We start from the raw sequence: 16980 nt of genomic DNA on the forward strand, positions 1-16980 counted from the left end.
TACGTGACTCCTCAGGAGGACAACACCTATGCGTGCACAACACAGACATATACACTCAAACGTCTGTCATCGGTTACCCAACCCGGAAACACAGCAAAATCCTGCTGTCTAAAAATCCAGCTTCCTGCTCAGTAGGGCGATCTCTGTTTTGGAAATCACGGTCTGTATGAATTTTACAGCAATATTACTGCCCCATTAGATGATCCTGGGAGCACATCGCACAGCTGATGGGAGGGCGAGGCCCAGGGAAGGTGCAAGGGATGCTTCAGCCCGAAGGAGAGGAGCGCTGTGGAGGGCAGAGAGGGGCTGCAGGAGCGCTCGCGACCAGCCAGCGAAGCCGCCGGCGCGCCCCGTCTCGCTGGAATAAAAACGGGTCTGTTCCAGAGCAGGCTCGGGATGCGAGCTTTAGAGCCGAGACACGTTACTAGGCACAGTAAAATGCTTTTAATTACTGTCTGGCACAGCTCGCGTTCTCAGCTGCAAAAGAATTGATCCTTCTTCCTATCTTTCCATGCAGCGTAGGGTACGGTTTTCACTTAAATGCTATTTCTGTAGATGTGCCTCTTTCCTTCCCACCCCCGACCTGCTGCTTCTTGCAGATCGGAGCCGATGCCAGGGGCTGCAGTTCCTGGCAGTGCTGTTACACCACCGCCCCGCAGGCAGCCCTCTCCCCGGGCAGGCCCTGCGATGCACCACCATGGTGCAGGAAACCAGACCTGGCGGCCTACGGGGTCTGTGCGGCCTTGGGCTCCGACAGAAATCTCTCTGAGTACAGGCAGGTTTGGCAAAAGGGAGTCGTTCTACGAATAAGACGCCATCACATGTCCTTGGCTTTGCAGTCTAACGGGGGATACTAATCACTTCTTGGGCCTATGGCAAGCGTGAAGAATAACTGAAATTCCCATGACAATACTGAATGCTATTTTGGAGGTACCAAACGGTGCTACACTCACCGTGATCACATCCATCATTTAGCAGGCGGAATTATCCATATTTCATGCCTCAGTATTTCAGAGCCCATGCTAGGAGAAATCGCAGATTTACACATGGCACTGAAAAATTTGCTACATCAACCAAATGACTGCAAAGCTAAAGCCATTAACAAATCAAGTATCTACAGCTCAAGCATTCAGTATTAATTTACTTTGCTGCAGTCATTCCAGCTGAGCAAAATATCTTCCTCCACCCCAGTTTCTAATCAGCTTCCATCCTCCTCTGGGCTTACCAGAGTTAAATCTCTCACATTGCTCTCTGTGATAAATTGAAAAATTGAGCTGCAAATGGGGAAAAATGAATTGCAAAGCAAATGCTTCCACTAGTAATAGATTAACTCTTTGTTCCAAGGCTATCACATCATTTCAAGAGGCTTCCTATATGTTTTCTCAAGAGCCATTGCAGTGACAAGATAAGATGCCACCACTGTGAAATAATCTCTGGGAAAAGAACCATCCCCCCAGTCTCGAAGGTATGCCTGTGTGCGAGCTGGCTGTAGACCTCAATGGCAGAATTACCAAAATGGCAAATTAACCTCTCATCTTAATATTAAACCTGCACGAGGACCCTCTTGCACTCGTCTTAACCTTTTAAGTACTTTGCACTAACACCACGAACAAGGAATATTCTCCAATGCAATTTAAAACCCGCATCTGAGGATCTTGGTTTTTGCAACAAACTTTTGTTTGCAAGCTACAGAGGTAGCTGATAAGAGTTTAGAGCAAATAAGACAAAAATCATCTTTTTGCGAAATAGATCTGTTCTTGGTCTCGTGAGTCTCTCTTCCTGCCTGCAGCTGGGCAAAGCAGTCTTCTTCCCCTTTGCAGTCCCAGAGCTTCTCCTTTCCAGCTTCAGCAGCCCTAAGCACCAAACACGCTAACAGGAGAACAGCTGACTACATCCAGGCATCCTTTAATTCAGCTTAGGAGCTACAAATACAGAGATAAGTCAGAATGACACGGCGGTTCAGATCTCTTCTTAAACTAGGATGTGGGCACCGGACCACAAAGCGTGGAAACCAAAATCCCAACATGAAAAGCCAGAGGATCAATGGGAGTGAGCACGGGTGGGATCCCTCAGGGAAAAGCGCCAACGCTCTTCCCAACCTTGTCTGTCCTGGCCCAAACGGCTCCTGTACGGCATTCAGCGCATCGCCTGCCTTCATGCTTAGCCGAGGGCTCTGCATCAAACCATTTCTGTATCACTGGGTGCGCTTCCAGAGACCGCGAGTAGGTTGGGCGATCAGAAGAGTCCGCCTGACCTTGAGCTCAGCGAAGGCCCTCCTTAAGTCATGCACGTTTCTCTGGGGCTAAAATCCTGCCACAGACGTTGAGAGCCGACAGGCTTATTCGGATCACTCAGAAACAGAGGTCACAGCAAACCTGCTGCTGCCAAGTTCAGCGTGGCGTTGCATGACGCGTAGCACGAGCTACTTAGTGAGCCAGTCTGCAAAAACCTGCCTGAAAATGACCTGTCAGCTTATAAATCCACTTCTGTGCTTTTGTGATAGCCCTGCTTATACGCAGTGAGGTCAAGCTCCCCGTGCCAAGTAGCAGGTCCTGATGCTGGAAGGAGATAAAGGCTCCTTTCAGACCCGTGTTTCCCAAAGGTGCCATGCACTTGACTCTCTTTCAGGTGTATGCATCTTCACATGACACATATTGAGGGAAAAGCTAGCTACCTTTAAATTGCTGCACATAATTACCTCTGAATTCCTGCAGTACAAGAGAAACAGCTGGAATGACTGGCTGCATGTGTAAACGCTTGTGACCAGGAGAAAGCAAGCCGCTGACAGGTAATTAAATGCTCCTGAGCTGGTGTAAACACCTAGGTCACTAATTGGAGCTGCTTCTTACTCTTTAGCTTTTTGCTTCTTTCCCTCCCACAAGGAACTGAGCTGCTGCCAGCAAAAGGTCAGCTCAACGCAGGCTTATTAGTCTGGAGTTCTGTCCTTAAAAGCAAAACCTTTGCTGTGGTTTTTCAAATCCTCCCTGATCTCCTCTGAGCTCTGGGGACCCGCACCCCCCGAACTGAGAGGTGCTGTGGCAAGCAGGGGAGGCGAGAGGCAGCCCGTGGGACCACACGGCTGGGACAGGGGCAGGACCCAAGTCTCAGGACCCGAAGGTGCTGCCTGGGGACGACTGGGTTCCCAGCAAGCGAGGCTGCAGTCAGCCCCCGACAGCCCACCAGCTTTCAAAGCTGGATTTTTTGGTATGTTATTGAAATTGAAACCAAGTTCTGATTTTGACTTCGTCAAGGCGGTCACTGCTGCATGCAGAGGCTCAAGCTGCCCTCACAGAGGAGTCCTACAAATACGACACAATCCAGGGCCCTTGCTTTTGTGGAAGTACTTCTGGTGAACACAAGCAGGGGCTATGAAAACCCGCCTGGTGAGCACAATGCCCTGTGACACCAAACCCATCCAACAGTAACAAGCGCTTCAGTATTTTCATGCCAACCAGCCACACATCCAACTGCTGAGAATTATTACGATTAAGCATTTGTAGACGTGTGAGGGAAAAGCTTACCATGCCGATTTTGCTCTGTTCCTTGGATAACCACTGCCTAATTACCACATTTTCCCTTACACAGACAAACTGTATAACTGAACCCTAAACACTCTAGATCTGCTACAGAGATAACTTCCACTTGAGATAAAGGAGCAAGTGGTACCAGAAGATGATTAACAGCCTAACACGGAAAGTTATCTGGCAACAGCACGACCAGTGACCTACAAATGTCCACTGTACAGGGGCCCAGCAGTCCAAGGCTAGTAGGAACAGCTGCTAACAACCGCATATCGAAGCACATTTAAGAGGTGTATTACATTTCAAAGGCATTCTGGATGAAATTGGGCTGCACAAGCCCCCTTCTGTAACCTCCAGAGATGGCATGATGCTAGCGGCAGCCTGCACGACACAGATAGAAAGCACTCACAGAAACGGGGAGAAGGAAAGGCGAGTTACCTCGGTACCCCAGAGCTCTGGCCAGAAGGTAGGCTCTGAGGCTCCTGAAATCCAGCTGAGTGCATCTGAGTGAGGACCAAAAGGTATTTGAGGGAAGCCTTGTTTCTAGGAATACCTATTACATTTCACTACCTTCCCTTTCCTCTGGTCCTGCTGAGTTGGCACATGGATCATTTGTGGTGCTTTTGCACTCCGGGCTGGTCACCTTCCACCCTTTATATTCCCCAAAGAAACATTTGACAGCCAGGCACGCAGCTTCTTCCTGCTTCTGCAAAAATACACACCAACAGAAGGCAGGACAAGGAAACATAACTTGTTCAGAGCCACAAACGAACACAAAACCCTTAACATACACCGCAAAAAGAGAAGCCAGATACCTTTTAGAACAGAAAACTTTGGAGCTGGCAGGGTGTTAGTGTGGAGCAGCACAAAGCACTACACCTAAGTTGCAGCAGAGTGCCTGAAACTGTCACACAGTGCTCTGCTTATACGGACCTTGAGGTCCACTGTAGCTCCCACTGCCCTTTAACAGCATCTCAGAAGTACGGCGAGGATGCAATTAGTTTGTGCTGGCCTCCCAGTCACTATTTTCACTGCTGAAAGCGTCAGCGTGCTCTTCCTGTTACACCGGGAGCCAGCTTTATGCTCTCTCCTCAAAACCCCCACCCTGCCATGCTGACCACGTGCTCCCGGTCGAGTCTGGCAGGACAACCGGAGTCCCACAGACGTTCAACTGGGAACAGCAGGACAAACTGCAGGTCTGCCAGCATCGCCCCTCCACCAGCAAGCAGCTGCTCTGCATCCTCTTTTGCAGAGGAAACCGCAACCCAAACCCAGCTCACTATAGACTCGCATCGCCACATGCTCCGAAGTCAGCTGCCTCTCATCTTTGAAGAATTATGCTACTTGGGTATGTTTTTCCTATGGGGAAAGCCCTACAGAAATGTGATAGTAACACCTGCTACCACTTCTGACTGTATTACGAACAGGTCACTTCTTTCCAGCTTTAGTTTGAGAAGGAAAAGCCAAAGGGCAAGCGACGGGCTGCGGTGTGGCCACAAACGTAACAATGGCTCCAAAGGGGATTTTCCAAAAACTTCCAGTTTAGTTTCTCTATGCAAAGGTCAGAGCAGGAAGGAAAAACCCTCTGGTGATCCTGGACTTGTGACAGACCTGAAACCCTTAACAGCACAGTCCTGCATGGTGTCTGTGCTGCCCTGTTCTCTCAGAGCTGCCAGCAAGCCAGAGACATCTCGCCAGCCCTTTTCATGCATTTTTCATTCACTGGCTACAGGTTATTTTTCCAGCTCAAGAGGACCGAGTGGTTTCTGCCGCCCATCAATACCGTTCAGCTGCCCAGAAACGCTGTTATCGATGTGGCCATGGCTGGATGTGCACATTGCTCCCGCCGCGCCCCCAGCCTCCGGCTGACCCAGAAAGCAGGGGTACAGCAGCCAGCTCTGCTCCCGGGGACCGAGCTCAGCCCATCGCTGTCTGTTCTTCCAGCACTGGCCCCGGACAAACGGACTCAACAAATAGTTTAGGATGGAGGGGCTCGCTGCAGGTCACCTGCACTGTGCCCCCCATTCAGAGCAGGGCCAACTGGAAAATTAGATCCAACCTCAGGACTAGGCAGCAAGCAAATCCTGCTACAGCTGACAGTTTGGGGAGGATGCTCAGGGCCAACTGCCCACGAACTGCTATGGTCAGCCCTGGCTGAAAGCACCGAGGAAGAGGACACCTTGTGGAAAGAAGCCGTCCTCTAACAGCTGCCACTTCACAACTCTCATGGACAAGATGTTTGGGCTACTACAGATGAAGTAAAGATTTTCCTCGAGGCTTCTGAAAAGCCACGTCAACAGCTTACAAGCTCCACAAACGTTAGAGTCAGGATCGGGCAGAAAATCTTTAAAAGCAATATCCCACCCCGCATGGGATAGAGGCGCAGCCAGCTACAGGGAGAGCACCTCCTGCGTCTCCAGACCTGGCACTGGTGAGCAAATAAAAAGCGGCAGCCTGGAAAATGGGAACAGTTGATGGATTCACTGCTGCGAGGAGGCAGCAACCGCGATGCTCTCCAGAGACAGGTATGTGCCAGGGTGTGCGTCTCCGGAACAGAGCGCGCAGAGGCAAGGTCACCGTGTGCTTGGCAAAGAGGGACACCCAACCTGGTGAAAAGGGACACCCAACTTGGCAAAAGGGACACCCAGCTTGGCAAAAAGGGACACCCAACTAGTTCCAGCCCTGGGGACAGAGCCTTCAGCTTCAGAAAGCCTGGAGAAGGACGGATTGCTGGCTTCTCCCCGCCTGTGAAACTCTAGCCCGGGGGCTGATCACTCAAATGGAGACTCCTTCCTTTCCTTCATGCCTTTATCTCCTCTTTTCATCTGCATGATCCAAAGGAGATGAAAAACAAAGAGGATGAGCTGTCTGCTGCCTGGTTGCGCAAGGACGCAGACAAAAGGGAGAAGAGGGTGCTGTGCTATTTAAAGCTGCCTCCTCCTCAACTCCTAGGGGTGGAATTTTACCTCTCTAGTGTTGGCTGCTTTGTAGGAGGGATTTAAAGACTACTTATACAAAAATGATCATTAAAACCTAAATTAAACCTATGCTTATTCAATATTTTACATTTCAATTGTTCTCAAAATCCAGAAAAACACATCCAATTTGCCACAGAGATTTACTGCCATTTTTCTACCGTTTTACTAAAACAAAATCAAAATGCTGGTTTTTAAAATTATAAGGATGCAAAAAGCTCCTTTGACAATAAGCTTGCAGCACGATTCCTTAACTACACAGCATCTAAAGTGACTTCAAATTAAAAGAATTTTGAAGCACTGTGATTAGTTTGATTACTAAATCAACAACTTGATTTAGTAAAATCACTGGCAGCTCACAAAGTATTAACAAAAACAATTAACAAGTGTTGGCAGTTTTCAAGTTATATTTACCAACTAAATTCAGACTCTAGTAAATGCAGACAGCTGAAATCCCACCTTCTGTAATGCTTTTAACCTTTCAATCTTTAAACTGGTAAAACAGAAAACGGCACTTAAAATAGCCAGCATATACTTTCAAGGTTAATGCTGGTCACCTGGGCCAAACCGCAGAACGCACTGATGAGAGATGGAAAGGAAATCATGAAGTCAGAAATGCTATCACACAGAAGCCAGTCTGCGTTAGGTCCCAAGAGCAGTGCTGCCTTTGCTGAACTCATTGCTTTGCCAGGTGCTTTGGTAAATTGAGTCCAGACAAACACTGTTCAACAAGTTTCCATTTTTTAGGTCAAAAGTGGCTTTTAAGACCCCAAAACAGAGTGTTCCAGCCCATCCCCTTGTGCCATTAGACACGAGCAATGAACACTTGGATGCCTAGATTTGAAAACTGAGGGCACAAGCCACAGCAGGGAAACAGCACATCAGAAATTAAGATAGCTTTAACAAAGCACAACTGGTTCAGCACTTGCTCTGGTTAAATTTAATGAGTCATTGGGTCTTGATAATGTGCAGGCAATACAGCGAGTTCCTCCTTATATAATCTTAAATGTAAACAGATTCTGTGAATAAGCATTTTCAAGTAATAAATGGGCTTCTTGTTAACAAAGTGTCAAGTAAGAAGTTGCTGCAGCAATGGTGATGGATGGTTAATGTCTCCTCTGGCTGCTGAAGGAGGACACAGAGCCATGTCAGCTTTTCCCTTTGTACAATTTCCACCCATCCACTTTGCGAGGCAATCCCAGGTGTGTATTTTTACTGCAGAATTAACGTTGATGCTTTGCACTGGGATCTGCGACAGCTTCGCCCGTCTGTGGGCGCTCGCCACAAAACCACAGCTGTGATACCAGGGGAGATCCTGCAGCCTCCTCGGCGCTCCCAGGGATGCATCCTGTAGCTTTCCTGGGCAGCAGCAAATCTACCTGCCCCACTTCTTTCCTCCTGAGTCGCTGGGGGTCTCGTCCGTGCCTCTGCACACCGGGAGCTGCGAGAGGGCTGTTGGCATGCCGGTGGCTCCGCTTTGTGCGCTGAGCCAGGAGGCTGCCAGCTCGCGTGGCAGCTCGGTTCAGCTCTGCTCGCTGATCAGAGGTGTGCAAAGAGATGGGGGCTGCGGAAGGGGCGATGCCCAAAGCCAAATTAACCTTCCTCGGGTGACAAAAGTGACAGCCAGCTGCGGTGCTACTGCCCCAGCTGGGGCTCCCCACTCATGCTCCCCGCTCAGCGCCGCCACCTTCAACAGCTGCAGCAGCTGTTTAACCTACGCATAAAGCTATCCTCAAAACCAAGATCTATTCTGAAAAGGGATAATATGGACTATGTGGTTTAACAGCAGCTTGATTTAGTTCAGGTACCTTCCTTACCAAGTTAAAATGAAATAAGGCACGAAGCAAAGTAGGTGTCTATGCAAGGTTTGGCACTGCTTAGGGTAACCTGTTTTCAAGTTCAGTGACAGGATGCTCACATAAAGATCATCTCTTAAAAGAAGAGAAAATGCAGTTGTTGGCTACCCTGCAAAAGGAGCCGAGGGCAGCCAAAAGCCATGAGGGCTTTGGTGGTGGGATGCTGGGGAGGGCGGGCAGGCGCCGCACACTTTGCATCCTCAAAACCACTCACACGCACAAGAGGAAAACCAAAGGACAATTTTTCTGGGTTTTATCCCAGCCATGTGCCCCAGACTTCTCTTTTTTTGCATGCCAAGGCCACCTCCCGACCTGTCCTTCCCAGCACTGCGACAAACACTGCCTGCAGCCGAGCCACGCAGCCACTGCACGCCGGCTGTACGCCCTGCGCCCTCGACAGCCCCAAGGGGCAAGCAGCTGTTGAGACAGCGCCAGTATCGCACACACCTTTGGAAAGCTAAAAATCTGCTAAACAGTGGATTGATAAGAAAAATATTTGGAAATGTGGACATTGTGATTTAAGGAGAAGTAGACATTTTTGGTGCCTGGATGCTGGCAAATTCTCCTTTCATATGAGATCTGCTGTCCCCTGGAAATGCACACCAGCTAGTTTGTTGGCATTGTCAGGGCCAGGCTTCTTTGTGTTCAGCAGCAGCCAGCATAAAAAACTCATTGTTCGCGAGTGCCACCCTGGTGTCACTAAAACAAGCACTGCTTTGCTCACTCTGCCTTGGCTGGCCCGTTTTTTCCCCACCATCTCCTTTCCCACCAAGTCTGCGGACTGTCAGTGAATTGACAGGGCCCAAGCTGGACCTCAGTCCAAATTCAGATGAATAAACCTTGATCTCTGTCAAAGGGCGTTGGAAATGTAGTATTTCCGGGGGAAGTTCCATGTTTCTGACTGTTCTCTTGAACAACGGTCCCACTACTGCACAGTGCCTGTTTGGCCTGACGCAAGGGAAATTTTTTGCTGCTTTTTTACCTTGATGCCAAACTCTTCGTAGAGAGCTGGTGGTGGAGCAGGTGGGAGCAGAGGCTTCTGCTGAGCCCCTTGGAAGAGCCCTGGGCGATGGCAGCTGCAGGCACTGCAGCAGTTAACTGCATAGCGAGGAGACAGCTCTTCAGCTGAAGTGACAGCTCTGATGCCAAGGTTATCTCAGTGGTTTATCAGGAGAGAGAGCAATGGAGCCACAAACATGACAAATATGCAGATTGCTGGTCTCCTGGGACCGGTCCTACCTACAGCCTCTTCCCTGCCTTGGTCTGCTGCTCCGGAGTCAGGCCATCTCCTGAAAGCTTCAAAGATCTTTCCTTTGTCTCCGGCTCTCAGCACACCAACAGGGAGATCTTATCTGAACGACCTGTAAAAGCTCCTTCTGAGGTTTAGCCCCAAGGTTCAGCAGGGAGATTATCACCGCTTCAGGTCTGTCTGGCGCGGTCTTCATCTTCCATCTGACCTTTGGGCAGCACAGCACCTGGTGCAGATAGTGACATCAGAAGGTTTTGACACTGAAGGACTGAGAAATGAAACAGAAACGTCTAATTTCAGGCATGACCAAGGCTGCTGCTCTTTCTGCAAGACTTAGTGTCAAAGTTTCTACCACGGCCCCCCAAAATTACACCAAATATTACATATACAGAAATGGTTTTGTCAGTATTCAGAGATAATCAAGCCAGCTCTGAAACCTATCTTCTTTAAACCAGTAGAATGACATTATCAAGTGGTAACTGCTGCCTCTTCCTCTGCATTTTAAATCGTTCTTGTAGCCCTTTTGAGAAAACATTTCCGGCATTTCATTTCCTACGTTAAATTACGGACGGCAGCTCTGGGTACCACCACTCTAAGTAACGCCTCATTGCTGCGAGTAAATTCTTGGCGTTAGAAATCCTGCTTGTCATAAATATAAACAATTTCCCTGATTACTGTCAGGAGACTTTTTTTTTTTCATTTTTTTTTTCCTAAATGACCTGCCACTGATTTTCTCCCTAAAGGATTACCAGGGACTTCCCAAATCACACACCTTCACAGAACTCTCTCTCTCAGGCTATCAGGCTGGATACTGCCTTTAGCTTCTCCCGGTTTTGTTGGCTGCATCACTTCGGTTGCATGGTGGTGCACAGCATGTCGTTTCAAGCAGCTGGGGTGCAGTTCTGCTTCACCTCCTTTGGCAACCCCGGAGAGCACTTTAGGATTAGAGAGCCCCTGAGAGATTCTCTCCAGGGTCCACAAGCCCAAATTTGAGCAGATTTAAAGTTTCCAAAGAAATCAGCCTTTGAATGAGTCAGGAACCTTTACACGGGTTTCTTAGGGCATTATCTGTGCTTTAGCTTTTGAGGAGTAAAAGCTTCAGTTGAGGAAGTTCACCGAGACCAAGAAAACTGAAAGTTTTCTGCTTGGAAGATGGTAAGCTTTTGGGGATTTTGTTTTCCACTGTGACCTTGGTGTCTGTAGTCTCTGAATCACCTCAGTACCCCGAACGTAACGCCAACCTTAGCTGCGAGACACGAGCAGCGTGCTTCAACCCAATGGCTACAGCAAGCAACACACCCCAGGAGCTGCCTTTCTGTTTTCTTCCATTTTTCTGTAGAGAAGAAATCTGATTTAAAAAATAAAAATAAAAAAAATCAACACTTCCAAGGAAAGGAATTCAGCTTAAAATCAGTATTGTGAAAGCTCAGTCCTGAAGCAGCCCAGGAGTCCGCAGCTGCAACTCTGGAGGAAAGGTGTCTGGAGAGGATTTATTGACATGCAGCTTCACAGCCAAGCTTACAGCAAGCATTTCTCCAACACGGACGTTTCGCAGGTGGCCCCAACACATTCCTTTTTTCAGGGACAGGACACCGAAGGAATAACTCACAGAAGAAACACCAAAAGTCTAATATTGAAGTATTAGCATATACCTTGAAAAAGCAGCAGCAAAAGGAACAGAAAGTCCCCAAACCCCACGCTATTCATGGCAGCAGTTTTCTTTTCCTCTTTACTCCTGATTTTCTGGGAAGTTTCTGAACCACAAAAGCTGCACTGACTGCGCTGTCAGGAACAGCACGCCGAGCTCACAGCTCTACCTGGAAGCCTTGCTCTATTTTGATTCATATTATCCCAGAGATATCACTTGGTTATCTGAGAAATTGGAACATACAAAGACTCAGGAGAGAACGAACCTCTTCCTAGATATGCCTTTCCTAACAGTAGAGGATTATAAAAGGGAATTCTACGTTATCCCACATTTTTGCTTGGGTTACACCAATTTTGATGCTGACAATTAATGTTTATCGTATTAAATGCAGAGAAGCTAATGCCATGTTATGCTTCAGTTCAAACAACTGGCTCAAATTTCGGGAGCCAAGGTTGTTCTATCAGTGTCAGCCACGTCGGCTGCAGCTCCCTGGGGAATTACCATGAGGCTATCAGCAATCGCCCACATGGGTTTATGTTTCACAACGGAAAGGGAAAAGAAAACATCAGACCTTGATCCAAGCTATGGGCAAAGCTGACACTGCCAAATCAAATTCAACTTGGGTATCCTGCATGTACTTTTACATGAAACGTGAAACACAGCTTGTTTTTCTTTCCAGCAGAAATTAAAAAACAACAGTATAAAATAAATATCAGTCTTTTCCTACCTGTTTGACTGAAATTAGCTCGGAGCACCATACTTCCTGAACCCCTACATGTAGGATTTTGGGGAAGGGGAGGGTATTAACACACTGCCTTAGGGAAGTTCCAGATCCTCTGTTTTGACCAGCTGGCCTTGAGTTGACATGGACAAATGGGCACCCAGTCATTCGCACATATTCTTGCAAGATATTGCTAAGCAAATGCCTAAATGCCCAAGGTAAAATAATCTACTTTGCATTCTTAATCTCTACTCTACTTAAAACAGCCCTTGGCAGGCAACCAAACAGATTTTGGCCATCACTAATAACAACCTTGATCAAATCTTGGGGGTTTACTCTGAGGTGCCACTTTGTGCTAAAATGGGATGACTCACATTTTTTTCAGGCACGGGGTAAGCCCCTGCAGCTCATCCCATGTCGCGTACCTCTTCCACGCCAGGAAGGATGCTCTCTAAACCAGCTGGAATGCACAGGTGCAGTCCTACCAAAATGCCTACCAAAATCTTTTCTTTTTTTTTTTTTTTTTTTGAAAACCATCCAACGCCTGGCACAACAATTATACGGAGAGAACACAGTGAGGGGGCAGAGGAGAACTTGACCACTGTCCAAAAAAAGGAGGGTGGAAAAAGAAAAAGAAAAAAGTGAATGTAGCATAAGCTCAGGCAGCACAGGAGACTTCGCTGGTGAAGCAGCGTCCAACCAAGACCTTCCAGAAAGGCTGCTGTGGCTATTGCTTTAGGCAGCCCCGTCCGACCGGCGCTACCTGTACTGTGCCCTGCCACCATGACACGTGACGGGCTCGGGCTTGCAACTGCAAGTGTTTCAAAGCAGAGTCATGATGCATCTGAAGTGCATCACTTCTCTTCTGACAAACACGCCACCTGCTTTCATCTCAGCACGTAGTTTTACTTGCCCGTCAAATCAAACACGCTACGTTAATTGCAGGGACAGAGACAAGCATCTAGGAAAAACACGGTCCTTTGCCAGGCTGGGAGAACATAGGTGTATGTGTCGTCGGACGGAAAATCATGCAGGCAGACATGGTAACACGAGCAGTAGGAAAAAAATGACAGGACAATAAAAACATGATAGGGACTATATTAAAATATAGTTCAGTTTACACCAAAGCAGCAACTTCCCCTTAGCTGATGCATTAACTGAACATAAATGCGAACAGAGCTCACATTTATTTCTCATCTCAAGCTTCCAGTGATGCGATACAAAGGAAGCCAGTGAACACTCTGTTTTTCCCCACAAGATTATTACAAAGAATGAGATGCAACGGAGGCAACACAGGAAATAAAACACTTCCACCGCACAGCCTATAATACAGGCAATAAAAGGAGGAATACTCCCGTTGCAGGCTGCTGCTCCCAGTGCTGCTGTGTGCCACGGTGCTGCAGGGGGCTGCTACAAGCCCACCCCGCGGTGACACGTCATTAAAGCCCTCTGACATTCAACAAGCAGGCACATTCAAACGTGCAGAAGCTAAACTTTTTGAATGAAATTCTTTTTAGTCTTAGGCCTGAGATTGAGTTCTGAAGTGAAATAACTCAATTAAATAGACTTCAAAGTATTTATCCTGTCTTAGCCTAAATCACTGCTTTAATAATAGGTTTGTTTGCCAAGACTTTAATAGCTTCAGCAAAAATATCTAAAATGTACAAGATGATATATGTTCTTGTACAAGCCTTAAAAAATCCAACCCACCCTCTAATAATAAACTGTTTCAGGCTTTCATTTGCTAAATTGTATGTGTACTTTGGAGAGAGGTTGTCTTGAACCTGCTGCATAATGAAAGATTTCAATAAATCTTGTCAAACCAGACAAACAAAACAAAATTTTAATTTTACTTTTAAATTGCAGTTGAGAGCTCCAGTAGACGTATTTTTTGGTGACTGCCACACAACTAAGGTGGGGGAGTTTGCTTATTTTTAACAAGACAGTGGCATTGCCCCCATGTGTTAAAGCATTCAGTTGTGAGGTGCGCTGTAAAAATTTAACCTTTATATACGCAGGAAGAGATTTGTCTCCTCTGCTTTAGCTCTGGTCAGTAGGGGAGAGAAAATATTACAGGAGGGAAAGGGAGAGAACTATTACAGTAATTGGAAATGACACCTTAACCCCTCTGGTAAGGCTCTGCAGGGAGAATCATTTTGTGCATGCTGTATCGTGGTGCTGAGCAGTCGTACAGCCGAGGCTAAAGCTTGGCAATACCGGCTGCGAAGCAAGATGACTTTGGTTTTTATATCACTCTCTATGAAAGAAACATCCAAATTAATTCACGGTATTTCTGAGAAATAGGCTTTTTGGTGCTATTCCCCCATTTCTGTATGGTCTGAAGAGCCTCCATCAACTTGCCGCAGCTGCATATGATGAGGGGGAGTTTTTGGAGCACTGAGTAATTTTCATGTTAAGGGTTTCTCTTCAGCACGCCGTGCTGAAACACACTGTGCTAAAAATAAAAGAAGATGCCCTCCCTGCCAGCCCACGAGAAGGCAGGCGGGCACCTCCGCAGCCCTCCTCCTCCTCCTTCTCCTCCTCCTCCTTTTTCTCCTCCTCCCGAACAAGCTGCAGGAAGCCTGATGGCAGTCTCTGCGCCGCGAGAGGGGCTGCAGCCACCCCCCGGCTGCCTCCCACCACCAACCGGGGCTTCGTCAGCCCCCCGCCACTGTGCAGCCGTTCCCATATTATTATGATTACGATTATTTTTAGGACGCAGAACCGAACTCCTCAAGTCCCCATCGCGGTGCCGGCCACAGAGATGCTGCTGTAGCTATGGCAACGTCCCCCGCTCCGGGGACCGCCGGCCCCATACGCGCTGTCACCCCAAGTCGAGCGGGGCCAGCCCGTGCTGCCACACAAAGAAATGCCATTTTCCCCCCAAACTGGGGGGCCCGTGGGCACATCTGTACTCCCCGCCACTGCTTTCCCCCCTGCCCGTCCCTCCCCGCTGGCTCTGGTCCAGCTGTTTCCTAGAAAGGCCAGATCGCAAGCCGGCCCCGGCAGTGCGGCGGGGACACCTCGCAAGGCATGGCCTCTCCTCGGCCTCTCCCCATCCCAGAGGCCGTGCAGACGATGCAGGAGGATGCTGCCTCCTGCACAAGGGAGATTCAGAGGGCACCAAAGGCGTGCAGCAGCCGCCCGACCCCGCCGGCTGTTTGGAATACTGTATTCACTTCTGAGGTTTAACCCGCATCATCTGAGCTCTCGTGTTTGCAGATTAAATGAGGCTGGTTACAGCATCGTTCTACGACACGGAGATAAAAAGAAAAAACACAGCTTGGATTTGTGTTTACACTTAAGGGTACCTTAATTCATAATCATCTAAATTAAACCGAGTGCGCTGATGACTGCAGTAGAATGCATTGGACATACCAACGCGACACCGCAGACAGGGCTCAGGCAGCAAGGACGAGCGCTGTTGCAATGCTCATGCTGAGCAGGAGGCAGAGGCAGAGGCAGGCTGCTCGCAGGGCTGCACCAGCTCCTTCCCGAGCACCGGCACAGCCGAGCTGCTGCCTCCACGCTGAGCTGAGTCAAGGCTGCGAAAGATAATTCAATCCAAAATATTAAGAGCAAATCCCATATGTAAGTTCTGATAACCGGTTGTAATAGGCTGCACCGTTACAAAGACAAGATGTAACTAATATTATGCGGCTTTGCAGATAAAGATCTTTGTCAGTTAAGATTATTAATAGTGTTCAAGTAAATGCTAGCATCTTGTTGACTAGATCTTAAGAGTTTGTGATAGTATCATCTCCGGTGTTGGGATCAGTTAAGTTACCGATGCCATATGAGGAGGAAGTGAAACATTTGCATAAACTAAAATTTTTTATACTTTAATGTGCAAGGATATGAAACTGCAGCACGCCCCCACCGTCACCTTCCTTACCAAGGAAACATCCTCTGTGCTGTATCATTTCTATTTGTGCTCTAAATCACCATGCCTGAGTCATGGCAGAACAGAACAGCCTTTCTTTGCAAAAATATATTTTCCCAACACATGCAGTTACAGAATGTGCTCTGCTCCACAAGCTCCCTGAGTATTTTTAATGATGCTAAAAAAAATTAAGAGTTACAATTAAGATGCCCGCAATCATAACTCTTACTTTCTGTGCTACAGTCAGACCTTGACCTCTAATTCCTGCTCTCTAGAGCTAAGCTGACAACATGTAGCAAAACCAAACACAGGATGTGGACACTGTCAGCAGCCTGAAATGAAAACAACACACCACAAGTTTGTCAGATATTTCTCTTTAAAAGCGAATTTGAAAATCTGACACGGCGCAGCTTCAACATGCTGCTTTTCACATGCTGGTGAAAGCCCTTTCCAAGGCAAACACGGGAGCTGAAAGGCAGCCTGTCAGCAAGGGCAGCGTGTCTCACGCTGACAAACAGCCCCGGCTCCCTGGCTTGTTCTGCACGCAGCTTTTTTTGGCACTCCTTCGCTGAACACTCATGGGGCCAACCTTGCAGCAAAGCATTGCTCCCAGCGTCTGCAGAAACGCTGCAGGCCGTTATGCTGGAGAATGCTGGCTGCTGTCCTGAAACTCCCCAATATATTTGTGCCTCTCTTCCAGAGGCAGAGGATGCTCTTAAAATGAATATTTAAACATCTTGAAAGCAAGTGTTTGGTTCTTGGGTCAGTCTGTACTACCTTGCTTGCTGTTCCAGCAACAGATGGAGAGAGCATCCTTTTTCTGATCCAGAGGCCTAATGCCATCAGCCACACGATGCAATAGCACACAAACGGCAGTACTTGAGAGCAGCTCCTTTTTCTAGCCTTATTTATTTTGATATTGCTTTCCTGATCTTGCTCTTTAGGACAGAAGCAGCATCTTGCCTGTGCCCCAGTTCAGGATCTCACTCGGTCGCGTGAAACCCAAGGCTGCCAAATTCAATTCCTTGATTTAGCTGTCCTTCTGAGAGGCTTTCCTGAGCTGCTGCTCCTCTGACAGGCTGTGCTGCTGACTCTTTTCCAAGCTTGCTGAAGAACCTGAGGATTTT

At 47.9% G+C, this 16980-nt stretch overlaps 1 protein-coding gene across 2 annotated transcripts in view; it reads right to left on the reverse strand.

Annotated features, from left to right (window-relative positions):
- The window catches only part of MYO1D (myosin ID), a 157848-nt gene that overhangs the window by 16810 nt on the left and 124058 nt on the right, over positions 1 to 16980 (reverse strand). The window contains exon 22 of one of the 2 annotated variants that reach the window (XM_066981882.1): positions 16069 to 16969. The exons of the other annotated variant lie outside the window; for it this stretch is intronic. Coding sequence (XP_066837983.1) covers positions 16837 to 16969 — 133 coding nt within the window. The 3' untranslated portion in view covers positions 16069 to 16836. Of the gene's footprint in view, positions 1 to 16068; positions 16970 to 16980 lie in introns of those variants that run through there. 2 annotated transcript variants of the gene reach the window in all.

Source organism: Anser cygnoides, chromosome 22, assembly GCF_040182565.1.
Source record: "Anser cygnoides isolate HZ-2024a breed goose chromosome 22, Taihu_goose_T2T_genome, whole genome shotgun sequence".
NCBI classification, from domain to species: Eukaryota; Metazoa; Chordata; class Aves; order Anseriformes; family Anatidae; genus Anser; species Anser cygnoides.